The sequence below is a fragment of the Zootoca vivipara genome, chromosome 13 (genome assembly GCF_963506605.1).
Source record: "Zootoca vivipara chromosome 13, rZooViv1.1, whole genome shotgun sequence".
Classification (NCBI taxonomy): domain Eukaryota; kingdom Metazoa; phylum Chordata; class Lepidosauria; order Squamata; family Lacertidae; genus Zootoca; species Zootoca vivipara.
In genome coordinates this window covers 38,914,836-38,934,907 of record NC_083288.1, presented here as the reverse complement: position 1 = coordinate 38,934,907, position 20,072 = coordinate 38,914,836, and the positions used below count along the sequence as shown (strand labels likewise).

At 48.2% G+C, this 20,072-nt stretch overlaps 2 protein-coding genes across 8 annotated transcripts in view; one reads left to right on the top strand and one right to left on the bottom strand.

The window, feature by feature from the left end:
* The window catches only part of LOC118094676 (carbonic anhydrase 4), a 39,789-nt gene extending 32,012 nt beyond the window's left edge, over nt 1-7,777 (bottom strand). For 4 of the 5 annotated variants that reach the window (XM_060281697.1, XM_060281698.1, XM_060281695.1 and 1 more), the window contains exon 1: nt 7,297-7,552. The gene's annotated coding sequence lies outside the window, so the exon portion shown is untranslated. Of the gene's footprint in view, nt 1-7,296; nt 7,553-7,740 lie in introns of those variants that run through there. The other variant, XM_060281696.1, reaches the window with a different exon arrangement.
* On the top strand, nt 1,836-19,996 carry SLC5A2 (solute carrier family 5 member 2). 3 transcript variants are annotated; one of them, XM_035135251.2, is made up of 15 exons: nt 1,836-2,000; nt 4,695-4,766; nt 5,503-5,607; nt 6,233-6,292; nt 7,276-7,380; nt 7,748-7,853; nt 10,652-10,732; nt 11,584-11,813; nt 13,056-13,191; nt 14,494-14,601; nt 14,799-14,949; nt 16,652-16,820; nt 17,139-17,354; nt 17,982-18,153; nt 18,627-19,996. In XM_035135251.2, the coding sequence occupies exons 1-15, from the start codon at nt 1,890-1,892 to the stop codon at nt 18,851-18,853; spliced, it is 2,049 nt and encodes a 682-aa protein (XP_034991142.2). In that variant the 5' UTR covers nt 1,836-1,889; the 3' UTR covers nt 18,854-19,996. The 3 variants fall into 3 exon arrangements, with proteins under 3 accessions (XP_034991142.2, XP_060137675.1, XP_060137676.1); XM_060281692.1 differs by lacking the exon at nt 1,836-2,000 and having other exon boundaries at nt 4,500-4,766; XM_060281693.1 differs by lacking the exons at nt 1,836-2,000; nt 17,139-17,354 and having other exon boundaries at nt 4,500-4,766.
* The last annotated feature ends 76 nt before the right edge of the window (nt 19,997-20,072 follow it).

Sequence of the window (20,072 nt, the reverse complement as noted above, 5' to 3'; positions counted from 1 at the left end):
GGACTGCAAGAAGATCAAACCTATCCATTCTGAATGAAATCAGCCCCGAGTGCTCACTGGAAGGACAGATCATGAAGCTGAGACTCCAATACTTTCGCCACATCATGAGAAGAGAAGACTCCCTGGAAAAGACCCTGATGTTAGGAAAGATTGAGGGCACAAGGAGAAGGGGACGACAGAGGACGAGATGGTTGGACAGTGTTCTCGAAGCTACCAACATGAGTCTGACCAAACTGCGGGAGGCGGTGCAAGACAGGAGTGCCTGGCGTGCTATGGTCCATGGGGTCACGAAGAGTCGGACACGACTAAACGACTAAACAACAACAACAACAGAATATGTTATGGAAATGATGTATAGGTGGTATTTAACACCATTTAAATTGGCCAAAATGTATAGAACAAAAGAATGACTGTTGGAAATGTAAGGAAAAGGAGGGTACTTTTTACCACATGTGGTGGACATGTAAAGAGGTAAAAGCTTTCTGGGAAATGATATTGTTGTTGTTGTTTAGTCGTTTAGTCGTGTCCGACTCTTCGTGACCCCATGGACCATAGCACGCCAGGCACTCCTGTCTTGCACTGCCTCCCGCAGTTTGGTCAAACTCATGTTCGTAGCTTCGAGAACACTGTCCAACCATCTTGTCCTCTGTCGTCCCCTTCTCCTAGTGCCCTCCATCTTTCCCAACATCAGGGTCTTTTCCAAGGATTCTTCTCTTCTCATGAGGTGGCCAAAGTATTGATATGATATATCATATATAACTTATGATATATCATAAGTTAAAGAAAATGTTTAAAAACACCTTTGTTAAAAAAACCAGATGCTTTTATGTTGGGTATAGTTGGTAGAGAGATACTGAGACAAGATTTTAAATATTGTTCTTATATGCAACAACTGCAGCAGGAATTTTGTTAGCCCAAAGATGGAAACAACAGGAGTTACTAGAGTGACAGGTGAAGCTGATGGACTTTCCAGAACTAGCGAAATTGAAAGAATCTGGAACCAGCGAGACCAAGCATTCCAAAAGGACGAACAAATTTATATTATATTTGAAAGACAACGGTAAGCAATTAACATCATTAGCAGGGCTATATGAAGATATGTAAGATGAAATTCTACCTATTAAGGTTGAGTAATATAATATTTTACGTCAGGCATCCCCAAACTGCGGCCCTCCAAATGTTTTGGCCTACAACTCCCGTGATCACTAGCTAACAGGACCAGTGGTCAGGGATGATGGGAATTGTAGTCCAAAACATCTGGAGGGCCTGTAGTCCAAAACATCTGGAGGGCCGAAGTTTGGGGATGCCTGATTTAGGTAATGATATAACAAGAATAAGAAATGAAGGGAAATGTAAAGATGTAAAGTTTAATTTTGTAAACCATCAGACGGGAGGGAGGGAAGTCATTAGGCTCAGTTGAGCCAAAGAGATAAAACAAGAGGGTATAATGTTACGTAATGTGATTATATGTAAAACCAATAAAAATCATTTATGAAAACAAAATAGGTTTTAGCAGGAGCCAAACCTATAGCAGCGCTGATTGTGGTGAACACAGGGAAGAATGGAAATCACCACCCCTTGGCATCCCTACTGCCAACAGGTGAAGCTTATCCAAGAAGGGAGATCCAGGAATCCGAAACGATCTGTCAATTGCTGTCTGCGGAGACACACAACTTTTGTCCGTAAAAGAAAAGCTAACAACTTGAGCCAGGGTTACTGGAAGTTGCCCTCTCCCCACATCACCCTCCTTCCCATCTACCACGTAGTCCAAGTTAATCGCACATCCAACCCATGACTGAGCTTTTTATTAACCACTCCTAGAGGAGCTGCCCCAGAGAGTTCCTTGACTTTGCCTACTTGACTGTGGGAGATCCAGAGCTTGAGGAACCATGGAAGAGGAATCGCCAGTCGTCGCACCAGAGAGGGCGGCCATCAACAATCCAGCAGACATTTCCGTCATCTGCTTCTACTTCCTTGCGGTCATTGGAGTCGGTCTGTGGGTATGTATGTAGGGAGCGGGGTGGGGGTGCTCCTCTCATGTAAACACGCTTCCCTCATCTAGGGTTTTTTCCCCAGACTGTCTTTATTTTCAGGTGGGATTCTATCCCACCCTGGAAAATTCGGGTTGTGCAATTAGTCGATTGGGAGCTCCTGTGTAACAGACTTGTTTCTTCTCCCTTGAAACCAAACTTTTTGCAATAAGTCATGGGAAAATGCACCGGAAAATGAGTCTGTTTGATATACATCATCTAATCTCCCTGCAGATGGATCCCAATTAATGCTCGATGAACAGGCAGTTTGGAAGTGACCTAGGAAAGAAAGGACTCAGTTCCTCACTTACAAAACAAGGGCACTACCTTGCTGTGGGAAAGGAATTGGAACCAGCATTTGAGGGCAAAACATGGGGCTGTCAGAGCCAAGCCAGGCCAAACAGCATACCATCACCACCTATTTTTCTATTACTCAGCTCATTTCCTTGTATAACTCAAAAGATTCCTGCATTGTAAGGGGTTGGACTAGACCAGGCACCCCCAAACTCGGCCCTCCAGATGTTTTGGGACTACAACTCCCATCATCCCTGACCACTGGTCCTGTTAGCTAGGGATGGTGGGAATTGTAGTTCCAAAACATCTGGAGGGCCGAGTCTGGGGATGCCTGGACTAGATGGACTCCCTTCCAACTCTACAATTCTAAGATTCTATTATTCTAGCCTGAACACAATTCATCCATCCACCATCATCTCTCCATTTGAGCCCTCCATGTCTTCTCTCGGAGTATTTCAGGTTCGTCTATTAATTTACAAGGCAACTTGGGTCCAGGATCTCTTAAGGACAGCCTGATTCCTTATATCCCTGCCTGACCACTGAGATATTTGGGGGAGTCTCTGTTAATGGGCCCTAGTGCCTCTGTTGCACACTTTGTATCCACCAGAAGCCACACATTCAATTCTGTGAATCCAATCGTATGGAATGCCCTCCCAGCTGAAATCAGACAGAACCCCCACCCCACCCCACCCCACCCCACCCCGTTGAATGTCAAGCGCTTGACAAAGACATTTCCGTTCCAGCAGGCATTTTAAGTTCCCTGTTTTGATAATAAATTTTCATTTATTTTAGCCACTGTGTGTTGGGGGGGGGGGGTTGATTCTAATTGGTTTTATCCATCGTCTACTTTTTAGAATTTTTTATGTAGACTGCTTAGAAATCCTGGAGATTAAGTGTCCCGTATAAATAGCAGAAATAAAACAAATTTACCAAAAGGAGAATGAAAAGCAGCTGAAGTGCTAGACTCAAATCCCCTTCGCTCAAGGGATTACTCAGTTACAAAATGTCATTAGGAACTATAAGCATGAAAAACGCAGAATAAATTTGAGTGCGTGTTGGTCCATTAGGGCTGCTCCTCCAACCTTGGTTGGCCCCCGCCAGACCACCTTCTTACTTGCAACCAGGCCGGGGGGGGGGCGGCATTGCCCATCAGCTTCCTCCTCCTCCTTGGTCTTAGTGTTTCCCTTCTAGATGCCTTCAGGGAGAAGGTTGGGGAGCAAAACTAGAATTAATTGTCTCCACCTTTCATTGGCTCTCGGTCCTCCTGCTGTGGTCCTCCCAGCCTTCCACCCTTCTAGTCCCAATGGGCAGAAGACGCCAACTGATAAATTTGCCCGAAGATTGGAACAGATGTTTTCAGAAACACACCACACCCTGTTCAGTTTTGTTAAAGCAGCTGCACTGGCTGCCCAACTGCTTCCGAGCCGGAAACAATATTCTTGTATTAATTTACAAAGCCCTGAACAACTTCAGTCCAGGGTAGCTCAGAAACCACCTAAACCTTTCTTTCCCAGCTCAGTCCTGAGATCATTTGCAGGAGCATCGGTGGTCATTCACCGATTTTTCAAGGCTCATTTGCTGTTGAAACCTGAATGTCACCCCTGATTGACAGGTTGGTGTGTCAACGCATGGAATGGGACCAAGTCTCAAACCCATGAAAGGCCATTGTAAGCCTATATTGACACCTCTCAAGGATGAAACTAGAACTTCTTTTAAAAAGCCTGATCAATATATCAAACTTCTCCCAAGGCACTGCAGATAAATACAAAGATTTAAACTAATCTGTGTATACCTAAACTGCAAGATACTTGGATGTTATTAACTAAGTTATAAAAAAGATGTGTTCAATTTAACCGGAGGCAGCCTGTTCCATTATGCCATCTGAGGCAGCTACTTCAGTCTGCCTCATGGCTGGCCTGGCCCTGTAAATGCAGTTGAGGAACCTAGAACCCAAACACTGCCTCAAGACTCTCCTTTGCTGTTCTCCTCTCCTAGAGGGTTCTTCTGCCCCATATTCAAGCAGGGAGGCCTGTCGCACTAGGCATGTTTTCTGCTTTTCTCCCCATTCTTATCTCTTTTCTTTGATCCTAGGCCTGGTCATTCCAGATGGGTTAATGATTGCAAAAAGCTACACCAGTCAGGAATGTACTAGCAAACTGGTAATGAGGTGTAAAATTGAACAGATTAGCAATTGAACAATCTGTTCTCTAAATGGTGGGCTCCGTTCCCTCTGTGCTTGTATTCCCTTTGATGCGGCCAGGGCAAGAAATACGCTCCATATTATAACAAACACACACACACACACCAAAATGGCTGAGCCCTTCTACAATGTCTACTTACAGCACCTTTCCTCTCTTTCTTGGCTCACAGTCGATGTGCCGGACCAACAGGGGTACCGTCAGGGGATATTTCTTGGCTGGTAGGAACATGGTGTGGTGGCCGGTGAGTAACAGAAAATGGACAGGGACAAAGGAAGCGATGGGACTTGGGAACAGGGGGGGAAAGGCCCCAAATCAGCGAATGGGAAAGCTTTTTCAGCCTGAGGGCCACATTCCCCTTTAGGCAACCTTGTGGGGGCCGTAGGTCAAGTACACAGGCAAAAATGGGCAGAGCCATGGTTGTACAGTTTACCTTTGTACAGCAGGCTAGTTTCCAGACAAAGTCACACACCCCTCCCTCCCTACCATTCAGGGAAGCATTACTAGAATTCAAGGACACATCGCAACCCTGCAAAAAATACCGAATGAAGGTGTAAAGCAAGGCTGCTGAGGGTTGTGGCGCAGAGAGAGTCTCAAGGGCCAGAGAGCTGTATTTGACCCCCAGTCCTGAGGCTCGAAACTCCTGCTCCAAATACTTCAGGTTGGGGAGAGGGATGGATAGGAATGAAATAAGATGATGAGAATGGGAGGGTGGGAAGATAGATCAGAAGACTGGGAAGATCAGGAGTGAAGAGGGAAAATACGGAGAAGCAAAAAGAAAGTGAGAAATAAATTAAGATGCATGGCAGGGAGAGAATTAAAATATTTAGGACATTGGATGGAATTGGAGACGGGGGGAAGAGAGAGAAGCAGCACAAAAGACAAGATGGTGGGTGAGCTTTGGTGTTTTGGTTGGTGGTGTGCATGGGGAACGTCAAGAACCTGCGCTATCCCTTCTTTGGCGGTTGGTGTCCCCACAGATCGGCGCCTCTCTCTTTGCCAGCAACATCGGCAGCGGTCATTTTGTGGGCTTGGCAGGCACTGGGGCAGCGACCGGCCTGGCAGTGGCAGGATTCGAGTGGAACGTAAGCAATGGGCTGCAGGCTCCATCTTTCTTTTGGGGGAAACACAGCGTGCGGGTGGGGAGGCAAGATTCTTTCATTCAGCGAACGGAAACTGCAAGCAGGGCTGATCACATACACACTTGGATCGGTGCCTGCTGTCACCTGGGCAGCTTTCCGAGGGCCACCTGCCACCTGTGGGTGGGCCGTAGTGGAAAGTGGGAGGGGCAACACATGCAAATTCTACCTTTGTACAGTAGGCGAGTTTCTATGCATACGCTGCACACTCCATCCTTCACCCAGGCCATCCAGAGGCAAGATCAGAGTACAAGGGAACATTCCAGCCAGGCACAAGCACTCAAGGAGGGTGTGAAGCAGGGGCCAGTGAGTGGTTTGGCCTGGGAAGAGTTCCGAGGGCCAGGCAGAGAGGTCTTGAGGGCCACATCTGGCCCCTGAGCCTGAAGTACATCACATTCAACTGGTGTTGATTTCCCCAACGTGAAAAGGCAGCGATAGAGGAAACTTCACCCATTACATTTCTGCCTCTGACGTACATGTTAATGACATAGTAGCCCTACCAAAAAAAACCCAATATTTCTTTTAAGTGAGAACTTGAACCACCCTAACCCACTTCTCTCTTTCCTCCCAGGCTCTCTTCCTTGTCCTCCTCCTAGGATGGCTCTTCGTCCCGGTCTACCTCACAGCTGGGGTACTAAGAATGCATGTTGCTTGCTTCTTTGTGGCATTTTAAATCTCTTCAAGGAACCCGGGGTAGCCCCATAGTTCTCCCTGACTCCAGTTTTATCCTCACAGCTGTACTGGGTGAGGAGGTGGGTTGGGCTGAGAGATGGGGGCGGATCTGCAGTCACCCAGCAAGCATCATGGCTGTGCAGAAGTTTGAACTCAGGTCTCCCATGTCTAAATCCAGCATTCTTAACTCCTTGGCTATGTCAAACAATGACTGGTGTGTGAAAACAGAGGGCATGAGAAGATGCTGAGTGGGAGTGGGTGGCAAGAGAAAAGAGGATGGAAAACTAGGATGCTTGTCCTCGGGTCTAGGAGGGGGCTAGCAGAGCCAAAATAATGGATTCATCCCAGGGAGCATGCTAAGAAGCTAACCCTTGGAACAAGAAGTTCCCCTTTTTCCATATACAGCTGTGTGCCATTAATTGGACCAGGTGTGGGGAACCTTGGACCTTCCAGATGTTGCTGAACTACAAGCCATTCAGCCCTGGCAAGCATGGCCATTGGCCAGGGATCATGGGAGTTGTAGTTCAGCAACAATCTGGAGCGCCAGAGGTTCCCCGCGCCTCTACTACACCAATAAGCTGCAGATTTAAGCAGAGTAGGTATTCATTTTAAATGTGCAATTTTTAAAAACCAAATGTTAACAACAAGTTGACTTTAAATTTATCATCCTAATGTAAGCTTTGAAAAAAATCAACAGTCACACACACAAATTACATGTCTTAGAAAGGCTTGCCAAAGAAGAATAGCATTTTTAGCATTCATCTAAAACAGTAGTGCAAAGTTGCCTGTCTAATGTCAATGGGCAGGGAGTTCCAGAGTTTAGGCGTTGCCCCTCTGAAAGATTAACTCCTTGCTAGTGCAGAGAGAACATTATGTGGCTCTTGCTTTAACGCTATGAAAGACAAACAGTGACATCTCCCCTGCTGCTTCCTCCCCCTGCAGGTCATCACGATGCCACAGTACCTGAAGAAGCGCTTTGGAGGCCAACGTATCCGACTCTACCTCTCCGTCCTCTCCCTTTTCATGTATATCTTCACCAAGATCTCAGTAGGTCATTTCTCTAGGCATGAAGAACTGAGAGGGTGGGCAAGTGGGTAGGTGGGTGGATGCACCATTTCCAACAAGGGTTCTGCTGGTCCACTTCCACCTGAGGAGAGAAGGCCACTTTAATGGTTCACGAAAGCTGCCAGGCAAAGCCTGTCCCCTCAGCCAGCCTCCTGGCGAGGCCACCTCTTGGAGACGGAAGAACCCCTTTCCCCATAGCTGCCAAGTTATCCCTTTTTTTAAGGGATTTTCCCTTATGCTGAATGGGCTTCCTCGCGAGAAAAGGGAAAACTTGGCAGCTATGCCTTTCCCATTCTGATTTCTTTGGGGACCATCTATGGACTTGGGCTTTCTCCTTCTCACCCGGCAGGTGGACATGTTCTCTGGAGCTGTCTTCATCCAGCAAGCTTTGGGCTGGAATATTTATGTGGCCGTCATAGCCCTCCTGATCATAACCACCATTTACACAGTGACAGGTAATTGGAATGTTGAAACGGTTATCGGAACAAGCTGGTGGCAGGGAACACAATAGAGAAGCAGGTTGCCAACCGGCCATGAGAGAGAGGCAGTCTGACCTGTTCATGCCCCTTTAACCAAAGCAGAAACCAGCTTTTCAGACCATCAACCTATTAATTGCTGCAAGTCAACGTGTTTGACAGGAACAGGGGCAAATGACACCTGGGGTCAGGCTGTATTATACTACCGTAATAACTTTCTTCTTCTTCTTCTTCTTCTTCTTCTTCTTCTTCTTCTTCTTCTTCTTCTTCTTCTTCTTCTTCTTCTTCTTCTTCTTCCTCCTCCTCCTCCTCCTCCTCCTCCTCCTCTTCCTCTTCCTCTTCCTTTTCTTTGGCAATCACTTGTAGCCAAGTAAGATTGTCTTCCATGAATACCGTTTTAACAGTGAGTCCGTAAGTGACTGTGGAGGCCAATTCTGGATCCACACGTCCTTCCACAATGGGGGCATAGTTTTCTGGGCAGGAGTTGGTAATGGTAAGGGTTTGCCAAATATGCCTTTTCTCCTCACATTTCTCCTTTTTGTCCTGAGTTCGAGCGTCTTCAAAGCCCATGATACCGGTACTAATAGTACCCAGGGCTTGTCAAGAGTTTGTTTGTTTGCTTGCTTGCTTGCTTGCTTGCACCTGAGGCAGAAAATCCCACATGCACCTTTTCCCATCCCAGGCAGCAAAGAGGCAATAAGAATGAATTAAATAATAAAATATTTGATGCCATTTTGTGAAACTGCTGGCCTAACGAAAGGACAGGCAGTCATTTCTAGTTCATAAAATGGAAACCTCAGAGAGGTAGATAGGCAGGTCTTTGTGCATATGTGGAAGAGAGAGAGAATGGGAGAGGGAGAAAAGGGAGCTGTGTGTGTGTGTGTGAGAGAGAGAGAGAGAGAGAGAGGAGAGTGTGTGTTATACAGTGAGTGACAATATATAAAAAATTCCTTGACAATGTGAGAGTGAGAGAGATTGAGAGGCAAGCACTCTCTCTCTCTCTCTCTCTCTCTCTCTCTCTCTCTCTCTCTCTCTCTCTCTCTCTCTCTCTCGTGTGTGTGTGTGTGTGTGTGTGTGTGTGTGTGTGTGTGTGTGTGTGTGTGTTACAGAGCGAGACAGAGAATAAATGTTGTGCCAAGCATGGCCGTTACTCCTTGCATTAGCCAAGTTAACGGCATACGATTTCCCAACAAAACATATGCTAAGGGACCACCCACCAACCCACCCCCTGCTTAGAAATGGACTTTGCGCTCTTTGTGCGTTTGAATCACAAATGAGGGAGCCTCCTCTCGCTGCATTATCTCCCCTCCCCCCTCCATCCCGGCATGTAGGCAATCTTACCCCTGGGAACATTACGCACATTTTCTGCCCTCAGATCTTCAAGCGCAGCCTTTTCTGAGTAAACTCCGGTTCCCCACCCCCAGCTTCTATTTGCCCCAAGAAGAAGAAATAAGCTCTATTTGGCTCCAAAAACTGCTTCCTGGGCTAATAGGAGCAGCTGAGGAAAGGATTCGACCCCCTTTCCTCAAACTAGGGGACGCCACTTCTATGAGTCACTTTTAAAAAATAAGACAGGCAGCAAATGACATGTTTAGCATATGGCATCCAGTTTGGTCCCCAGGAGAGATCAAAAGGATGAAGTTAGCTAAGCTAAGTCAAGTCTAAAGCATGGCCTGGGGCTAAGGGCCTAACTCTGACTGAAAATATGCAAAGAAATGCACCTCAGGCCATGGGCAGAATGCCTCAGTAATGCATAACCACTGCTTACACCCCCCTCTGAGCTCTGGGGCTCTGGGCATTCAGGTGTTCGTTTCCTTGAAGAGTTGAGGCATTCCCTATTTTTCAGAAAATTAATAACAAACAGGCTAGGCTACCTGAAAATGGCACATATAATAAAGCTACTGCTGATCCACAGATTAGACACCCGTTTTTCAAAGCACTGTCATTCCATGACGCTGCCACCTCATGGATGAAGTTGCTGGTGTTTCTAGTTTTCTGCCCTGAAATCATTGGCTGAGATTGTTTTTAGAACGTGTATTGTCATCTATACGTTAACCACTCCTTTGGGAGGGGGACAGGATATAAACTGAATGAATGTACAACTGGAGGGAAAGGCTCCTGTGCCTTTAAATACCTATGCAGCAGGCAGAGCTTCAACTGGCAAAGCTTTGCCTCACCCTGAAGGAAGAGTTTACATGTTGAATTTCTGACTGACATTAAGGATCCCTGCCAGAAAAAAAAAAAGATAAGCAGCCTGACTAGTGATGAGCAGGAAGAACAGGTCCGGTTATTCCTTTAATGCCCTTGAGAAACCATGAGCTGTTGCTGGTCTGTGTTATAGTAGCAGGATTTCAACAGAGCCTCTTGTGCACATAGTGCTTTACAGAGTTTAAGAGGACAGGTCTTTGCCCTGAGGAGCTTACAGTCTAAAGTGCAGCTGGTGCCAAGTGAGATGGATCAACCAAATGACAAGATGATCCCCAGGATCCCTGTTCCAACTCTGCAGTTCTGTGATTCTATGATTTAGTGCAGTACAGTGGTACCTCCCTCGGTTTAAGTACACAATTGGTTCCGGAAGTCCATACTTAACCTGAAGCGTACTTAACCTGAAGCAAACTTTCCCATTGAAAGTAATGGAAAGTGGATTAATCCGTTCCAGGCGGGTACGCGGAGTACTTAAACTGCAAGTACTCAAACCGAAGTGTACTTAAACCGAGGTATGACTGTAATACGTTTCCTTATAACCTGCGCATGGCCTTCTCCTGTCTTTCCTCCAGGTGGGTTGGCGGCGCTGATGTTCACAGACACAATCCAGTCGTTCGTCATGATCAGTGGATCCTGTGTCCTTATGGGGTTTGGTGAGTAGGCCACTTCCCGTGGCAGACATGACACCGAGGCATGGGCACCATATTGGTAACAGTGGCAGTGGGGTGCAATGGTTAGAGTTTTGGACGAGGACCTGGAAGACCAGGGTCCAAGTCCTCATTGGGTGACCTCGGACCAGTCACTGTCTCTAGGCCGAACCTACCTCACAGGATTGTTGTGAAGATAAAATAGGAGGAGGTGGAATCCACCCCGTCTGCCACCTTGAGGTCCTTGGAGGAAAGGTGGGACATTAAACAAATCAACAAACAAGCTTTTAATCAGTGCTAAAATGCTTTCCTCACTCTTTTTCAAAGAAATATATTAAATGTTAATGAAATATTTTCTGAGCTTTGAAACATTAGAAAAAGTGATGCTTAAATTAAAGTGACAAAGAGAGCTATAAAGCAAAAATGCTTAAAAAATAAAATAAAATTCTGGTCATCACCATTTTAGCAATTTCCTCCACGTTTCCAATCTACATTTCTGATCCAAAACACTTCTTCTTTTTTTACCACCACCACTCCACAAAAAACCCATATCCTGAGTTGCACTGGTGCTAAATAAATATTTTTACTTATTTTTTTAACTAGGATTATTATTATTTTATGAGATAACTAAGCTGTGCATCTTTCATATTTCATCTCTGTATCCCTTGTACGACTCTGGTTTGAAAGTCTTGTTCTAAAAACAATCTTTATTTGTGATTTATTTGTGGTGGAGAAAGCCTAGGTTCTTTTGGGGTTGGAAGGAAAAATCTGGGCAACCGTAGCAGATGTTTGGGGTGAAATTATGAGTGGGTGTGCCATTTCCTGTCTTTAAATTGCCCGCCTCTATTCCGCTGCAGCCTTTAACGCAGTGGGAGGTTACCAGGCCATGTTCGACAAGTACATGAAGGCACTTCCCAGGCAGACTCTTTCCCCGAACCCCGCCCTCTACAACATCTCAGCCTCCTGCTACCTGCCCCGCGAAGACTCCTATCAGATGATGAGAGATGCCATCGTCAGCGACATGCCCTGGCCGGCTGTTATCCTTGGCCTGTCCATCAATTCTCTCTGGTACTGGTGCACTGACCAGGTATGGCAGGGCAAGGGCGAGAGTAACTCTCTGTGTGTGGCTGTATCGCAATCTCCTAATGCACAAGATCATACTCTTTTCCTCTGGATTTTAACACCCAGTTTCTGACTCGCCTTCTTTCCAATCTAAAAAGCCTCAAACGCTGTAACTTTTCTGCAGCCACTTGATCGTTCTGGTTGCAGTTTCCTGCACCTTTTCCAGCTTTGGACTCTTTGAGTTGCAATGGTCAGAACTGTATATACAGCAGTTAGGTAGCCATGTTGGTCTGACGTAGTCGAAACAAAATAAAAAATTCCTTCCAGTAGCACCTTAGAGACCAACTAAGTTTGTCATTGGTATGAAAGCTCATACCAATGACAAACTTAGTTGGTCTCTAAGGTGCTACTGGAAGGAATTTTTTATTTTGTATATATAGCAGTGGTTCCCAACTGGGGGTCTGCGTGACCCACCCAGGGGGGTCCCCATTCACATAACAAAAACTACTGGTACCATAGAGATATCACAACTTTCAAAAGTAGGGGGTCCATGGCTTGGCGTTTGAAAAACAGGGGTCTGCAGTACTTAGCCAATTGGAAAACACTGGTATTCAGTTTTTCCAAGTGCAGTTGCACCATAGATTTGCGCAAAGTGGGCTGGGGAACCTCCTGCTAGCCAATTTTTTTAAAAAAGAAAAGGCCACTTGTCAATTAGCTGACATCATCCTGATGGGCAGCGGGTGTCAAATGACGGGCTGCGGGGTTTGAGTTTGGTTGTGTGGCACTGTTCCTGCCCATCAGTTCCTAAGTGGGGATGTGGAGGTGTTAAATCCTGCAAGGACTTATTGTTCATAGTCAATCCTTGCAGAAAGCAGAATTTATGAGCAGCGATTTGCATCCTGCCCCACCCCTGTCCGCCAGCTTTGATAGATGAGAGGGGTATAAACATTATTATTATTATTATTACTGTGGTTTTTGCTATTGAAAGGTGGGTGGTCTCACCCGTCTGCAAGGCCCCTGACATCATGATGACATTTCCATAGCTGCCAAGTTCTCCCTTTTTTTAAGGGAAATTCCCTTATGCTGAATAGGCTTCCTCGTGAGAAAAGGCAAAACTTGGCAGCTATGCATTTGTTGAATGACAGGTGAGGGATTCTCAGGGTAAAAGCCCCACCCCCACCCCCACCCCCACCCCCGGTGTAAAGGCATTAGCTAAATCATGGGAAAGATGACTGGCAGCCCAAGTTCCTGTTTTCATCCCGCACAGGTGATCGTGCAGAGGTGCCTGGCTGGGAAGAACCTCACCCATGTCAAAGCCGGCTGCATCCTTTGTGGCTACCTCAAACTGCTGCCCATGTTTCTTATGGTTATGCCCGGCATGATCAGCCGGATCCTGTATCCAGGTAAACACCTGGGGAGAGCTGGGGAGGAAGGTCGGAACTGGGGGACGGAGGCCACGTCCTGGTATTCCATGAAGGCGGAAAAAGTTTGGAGTGCTTTCCCAATCTCAGTGCATGCCACTGGTGCTTGACCACGGACGTACAACGCAACCACAACCTTCAGTCCTGTCACCAGTGGCCTGAATAGAGCTGACGGGCTTTTATTCTCAATATATCTATTGCCCTCACTAACCACTGCTGTTGCGACTGGGCAGCTGTGCTCATTCTGCATGCCTTTAAGATTTAATCGGAAAAATTTTAGGCCGTGGTACATTTGTTAGCCTGCAACCGCCACAAAAGCTCTCTCCTGCTTTTGCTGAAAAACAGGTAACGCAGTTGCCCTCCTGGAAGCTGAAGAGTGAGTTTGGTTCCTCTCAGCAGGTAGAAACTTCCAGCTCTCCAGCTTTTCCCTCCACTTTCGCTGTGGCCTTGGAGACCTCGAGAGATTGCCGGCGGTTTAAGAATTTAGGTTGCATACACACCATACATTTAAAACACATTTTCCTGCCAAAGATTCCTGGGAACTATAGTCTAAGGGTGCAGGGGATTGTGGCTCTGTGGGGGGTAAACTAAAGTTCCCATGATTCTTTGAGGGTGGGATGCGTGGTTATACACAGTCAGAGTATTATAATCATAGCACTATTTCAACTGCAAGCACCTATTTAGACATTGGCAAAAGCCAACACCTCTGGCCCAGCGCCCAGTAAGTCAGGCATCCCCAAACTCTGGCCCTCCAGATGTTTTGGACTACATTTCCCATCATCCCTGACCACTGGTCCTGTTAGCTAGGGATCATGGGAGTTGTAGGCCAAAACATCTGGAGGGCCGCAGTTTGGGGATGCCTGCAGTAAGTGGTGCGTGCACAAAACATTAGTCCAGAACTGATGGCACCCTTGCAGTCTTCCCATGACCCCTGCAGCTTCCCCCACAACACACTGGCCCTTGGGCATAAGGTGGCTGTCTTTCCCTTCCTTGAAAAATACGGAGAGCTGAAACAAGGAAGTTGGAAGAGTGCCACTCCTTCCTCTTTCAGCTCTACGGGCTTTTCCAGGCTCAGAATAAGTCTGCGGAATCAGACTTTCATCCAAATCCTTTGGAAAAGAGGAGTGGGTATGCACACATTTTCTCACTTCCTGTCTCTCTGCAGGGGGGGGGGAGGAGTGGCCCCCACGACCCCCATTCAGAGATCCAAATGTACTGACAGGCAGGAGACCCTTGCAGTTATTTTAATCTGGGAGTTATATTGCGTCCCCTTTGCTTTCTCAGACGAAGTGGCTTGCGTCATCCCAGAGGAATGCAAGCGGATCTGTGGCACGGAAGTTGGGTGTTCCAACATTGCGTACCCCAAACTGGTGGTGTCTCTCATGCCGAGTGGTAAGGAGCAGTGGTGTTAAGGGGAGGGCGGATTTTGCCTGACTTTATTGCCCTTGAAATCCTGAGTCCTTCGGAACCCACTGCGCTCGCCTTATTATGAATTCTGACCAGCTCCATCTGTGTCACCTGAGAGATGCTGAGCTCCAAGGAAGACGGACGTGCTTCCCTTCCCACTTCATTGTGTCTCCCTTCTGCAGGCCTCCGGGGTCTCATGCTGGCTGTGATGCTGGCGGCATTAATGAGCTCGCTGGCTTCCATCTTCAACAGCAGCGGTACCCTCTTCACCATGGACATCTACAACCGTCTGAGGCCGCAAGCCAGCGACAAGGAGCTCTTGATTGTGGGCAGGTGAGAAAGAGCCCTGGATTGCCCCATGCCCATTCAGTACCACATCATTCGTTAAGATACCAATGGAGCCCTGTAGCAGAAATGGGGAGCTCAGGACAGGTCCTGTTTGCCCCCACTCTGCTGTAAATAAACAAACAAACAAACAAACAAACAAATAAATAAATAATTTATTATTTATACCCCGCCCATCTGGCTGGGTTTCCCCAGCCACTCTGGGCGGCTTCCAACAAAACAGTAAAATACAATAATCTATTAAACATTAAAAGCTTCTCTAAACGGGGCTGCCTTCAGGTGTCTCCTAAAAGTCTGGTATTTGTTGTTCTCTTTGACATCTGGTGGGAGGCGTTCCACAGGGCAGGTGCCACTACCGAAAAGGCCCTCTGCCTGGTTCCCTGTAACTTGGCTTCTCACAGCAAGGGAACCGCCAGAAGGCCCTCGGTGCTGGACCTCAGAACGATGGGGGTGGAGACGCTCCTTCAGGTATACTGGGCCGAGGCCGTTTAGGGCTTTAAAGGTCAGCACCAACACTTTGAATTGTGCTCAGAAATGTACTGGGAGCCAATGTAGGTCTTTCAATACCGGTGTTATGTGGTCTCGGCGGCCGCTCCCAGTCACCAGTCTAGCTGCCGCATTCTGTATTAGTTGTAGTCTCCAGGTCACCTTCCAAGGTAGCCCCACATAAAGCGCATTGCAGTGATCGAAGCAAGAGATAACTAGAGCATGCACCACTCCGGCGAGACAGTTCACAGGCAGGTAGGGTCTCAGCCTGCATACCAGGTGGAGCTGATAAACAGCTGCACTGGACACAGAATTGACCTGTGCCTCCATGGACAGCTGTGAGTCCAAAATGACTTCCAGGCTGCGCACCTGGTCCTTCAGGGGCACAGTTACCCCATTCAGGACCAGGGAGTCCTCCACACCTGCCCACCTCCTGTCCCCCACAAACAGTACTTCTGTCTTGTCAGGATTCAATCTCAATCTGTTAGCCATCATCCATCCTCCAACCGCCTCCAGACACTCATACAGGACCTTCACCGCCTTCACTGGTTCTGATTTGAAAGAGAGGTAGAGCTGGGTATCATCCGCATACTGATGAACACCCAGCCCAAACCCCCTGATGATCTCTCTCAGAGGCTGCATATGGATGTTAAAAACATGAGGGAGAGGACAGAACCCTGAGGCACCCCACAAGTGGGAGCCCAGGGGTCTGAACACTCATCCCCCACCACCACTTTCTGAACACAGCCCAGGAGGAAGGAGCGGAACCACTGTATGACAGTGCCCCCAGCTCCCAACCCCTCTAGACGGTCCAGAAGGATGTTATGGTCAATGGTGTCAAAAGCCGCTGAGAGATCCAGCAGAACTAGGAAACAGCTCTCACCTTTGTCCCTAGCCCGCCAGAGATCATCAACTGTAGGGACATATTCGAAAATCTAAGAAACTGTCATGGAAAAAATACATTTTTTACATTAGAAAAACTAGCAACAACCGCAGGCCAGATATGTCGACTGCCAAAATGGCTTTTGTAAAAATCCTTTTGGAAAACCAAGCCAGGTGATGCCACAGCACAAGGCAAGGACCTGCAGAAATCCCTCCCCAACTGCAACCAAGCACCGCTCGCTAAATGCCTTTGGTGGTGCCTCCATTGTCCTGCTCTCCCCGAGGGGGTGCTGTGTTCTCACCTTGCTGTTGCTCCCCGCAGAGTGTGGATCCTGCTCCTTGTGGGGGTGAGCATTGCGTGGATCCCAGTGGTGCAGGCGGCCCAGGGGGGCCAGCTCTTCGACTACATCCAGTCCGTCAGCAGCTACTTGGCCCCGCCGATCGCGGCCATCTTTCTCCTTGGGCTCTTTGTCAAAAGAGTTAACGAGCAGGTGAGTGACATTCCGGAAGGGGCCAGCATGGGAAAGGGACACTCAGCCGGTGGAGAGGAAAACCAGGTGCCTAAGATAAAGGGAATTTAAGTGATAGGCAGTAGGCATTTTGGGATATGGAACCCAGGTGTTCAGGGGATGGGGAGACACTGGAATAGAAGATACAGGTTCTGCGGCGGACTCTCAATTTTGGGGTGCAGCACAGGAGACCAAAAAGAACAGGGCAAGCAAAAATTTGGGTTAGAAAGGATTCAAAGCAGCCAGACCTAGCTCTGTTGTTGTAAATCCCCCTCTTTCACCCTGTTTCTCTCTCTTTAGGGTGCATTCTGGGGGCTGGTGGGGGGGCTAGCCATAGGCATGGCCCGGATGATCCCGGAATTTTTTTACGGGACAGGAAGTTGCCTCTTCCCCAGCACCTGCCCCCGCCTGATCTGTGGCGTCCACTATCTCTACTTTGCTTTCATCCTCTTCTGCCTCACGGCCACCATTGCGGTGGGTGTCTCTCTCTGCACCTCACCTATCCCTGAGAAACACGTAAGTATAAAGGCCGGGGGGTGGGGGGTGGGCAGAGGAATCCACATGAACCTGGCACACGAACCTAAACTGGGCACTATAGGGTGACAGCACTTCACTGCCAAGACAACGGAAGGCTGCCACCTCCAAGTGTGCAGCCTCGAAAAGCCCAACTCTAGTTTACAGTCTTTAAATGCATGGTGGGTGTGTAGCTCATTTTGGGGAAGGCTGGTCTAGTGGTATGAAATACAAGCCACAGAAAAGTATATTTAAAGCACACACAAGAATCTTGGGAAGTGTTGTTTTCCCCATCACAAAACTATAGTTCTCATCGCATTTAACAAACTACGGCTTAACTACCAGCCAGTTGACAGAGTGGGAAGCCCCCATTTTTCTCTGGCACAGAGCCACTTCCTTTGGTCCCTTAATGGCCCATTACCCAGGCTATCGCCTCACTAGGAAGCTAGCCTGGCTATTCCAAGACTTAGAAGGGGGCCCAGGCATGCAACCTATCCTTCTGCCAACTCATAACAATACTATATCTGCCCATCCATTGTCAAGGGAAAGGGAGGAGGGCTAAAGGGTAGCAGGTGAGCAACACAACCATGCACCTTGCGTCTCACCAAACCACCCGTCTTGCCCCCCTAGCTGCATCGCCTGGTGTTCAGCCTCAGACACAGTAAAGAGGAGCGAGTTGATCTGGACACGGAGGAAGAGGAGGAAGCCAAACAAAGGGAGGCTGCCCGGCAGCGGCGCCGGGAACATGCAGAGATGGAAGCTGCCAAGAACGGGAGGCTGGAGCAGGCGCTGGAGCTGGAGGGTGAGGCAGAGAGGGAGGCTTTGATTCGCAAGGGTGGGAAGCCTTTCGCACCCTGATGGCCATATTCCCTCCTGGACAGGTTTCCAAGAGCCACATGCAGGGTCAGGTGCAAAAGTGGGAAGAGGAGCAGCAAATGCAAATTTTACTTTTGTAAAGTAGGGCAAATTCACACACCTGTCCCAATCCTCCATTCAGAGACATGAGTTTGAGGATACATTCCAGCCAGGCAAAAACAACTGAGTTTTGAGGCAAAGCCCTGGGGAATGTTCCAAGGGCCAGTGAGAGGGGCTCAAGGGGCCACATTCAGCCCTGAACCGGTATCAGGAGATGAGAGGCAGGCCATCCCACTTTTCCTCTCTGAACTATCCCTGCAGCAGGCCCCAATCCACTTATTACTTGGTGGCGTCATTTTCCTTGAGGTGGCCTCAGTCACGCAGCCTGACCATCCTCTGTTTCTTCCCTTCTCCGCGCAGATTCCAAAGCAGCGGCCTCCTCTGGCAGGCTGTGCCGGTGCCTCGGCTGGTTCTGTGGGGTGGCGGCAGACGGCCAGGAGCAGCCGGAGCAGAGCCCAGAAGAGAAAGCTGAGGAGCTACGGCGCCTGACAGACATCACCGAGCATCCAACGTGGAGGCGCGTCGTCAACATCAACGCCGTCGTCATGATGGCCCTAGCAATATTTTTGTGGGGCTACTATGCCTGAGCGCCACCCAAGATGGCAGCTCTCCGTAAACCTCTTGACACCCTCTTATCCACCAACCCTATCTGGGCATAACTTCAGCCTCTGAGGGACAGTGGCATCAACAAGTTGTCAGGGACCGAGCAGTCATCAACCCGCCGGCCAGTATCACCCAAACCCACCAGAGACCAACCCTTGTAATCCAAGTCAAAGGGGGCATCATAACACGACACAGGGAAGGAGAAGCTGTGACCTTTCAGGTGTTGTTGGACTCCAGTTCCCATCAGTCTCAACCAGCATGGCCAGGGACGATGTGCTTTGTAGTCTAACATCAGGGACAGGTACTGGCTCCCCGTCCGTGTTGTAGCAAGATGCCCCATTTTGAAGGCCCTTCTTAGTTCCTCTGTGCAATACCACATATACTGCCTCTCTCCCACAGCCCTCACCTCAAAGGTATGAAGCCAATGTTAGTGGTGTTGCAAATTAATAATAATAATAATAATAATAATAATAATAATAATAATAATAATGGCATGTTCTTCTTGGGGGCCCCACCGATTTTGCACCTGGGGTCCTCACCCATTCAAGTCCCTAGAGCAAGACATTCTAGCTTCTTGTCCATGCTTTTCTTAGGTCTGGTCATCCAAACCACACACGTTCTCTCAATGCTTTTCACCTTCATCAAATGTGTGCGGCCCCTGGAATCCAAGTAACCCTCATGCCGTCATCACCATTTTCACGAAGGTCAATGTAGCAGGGGTTGTTCAGTTCCTCCAGAGCAGGCATCCCCAAACTGCGGCCCTCCAGATGTTTTGGCCTACAACTCCCATGATCCCTAGCTAACAGGACCAGTGGTTGGGGAAGATGGGAATTGTAGTCCAAAACATCTGGAGGGCCGAAGTTTGGGGATGCCTGCTCCAGAGCCACATGGAGGTCATGAGAGTCAGGCACAAGGGTACCTCCCTTATTACTTGGTTTGAGGTAGACAATGCTGGCCTGCCCATCCCCCCCCAGAAAGCTACACATCTGACAGCACCAGCAGCATCCAGACCCAGTGGAAAACAGAGAGGCCAAAGAATGGGGGAATAAATGTGACTGTGAAAATGGCCAATGTGCTTTTGTATGTTCTAAGCCGGAGGCAAATGGGGAATCTGAAGGAGGGTAAGTTCCCACTGCAACTTATTCTGCCAGGAATGGAGATGTGTCTGCGTGAATGTTCAATTTGACAAATACAGGCCTCAAA

What these genes read in the sequence shown, in the direction of transcription:
- SLC5A2 (XM_035135251.2), top strand. Translation starts at nt 1,890, where the DNA reads ATGGAAGAGGAATCGCCAGTCGTCGCACCAGAGAGGGCGGCCATCAAC. An exon ending in GGTGTCTCTCATGCCGAGTG is followed by an intron (nt 14,602 to 14,798) that starts GTAAGGAGCAGT and finishes TCCCTTCTGCAG; the next exon opens with GCCTCCGGGGTCTCATGCTG. An exon ending in GAGCTCTTGATTGTGGGCAG is followed by an intron (nt 14,950 to 16,651) that starts GTGAGAAAGAGC and finishes TGCTCCCCGCAG; the next exon opens with AGTGTGGATCCTGCTCCTTG.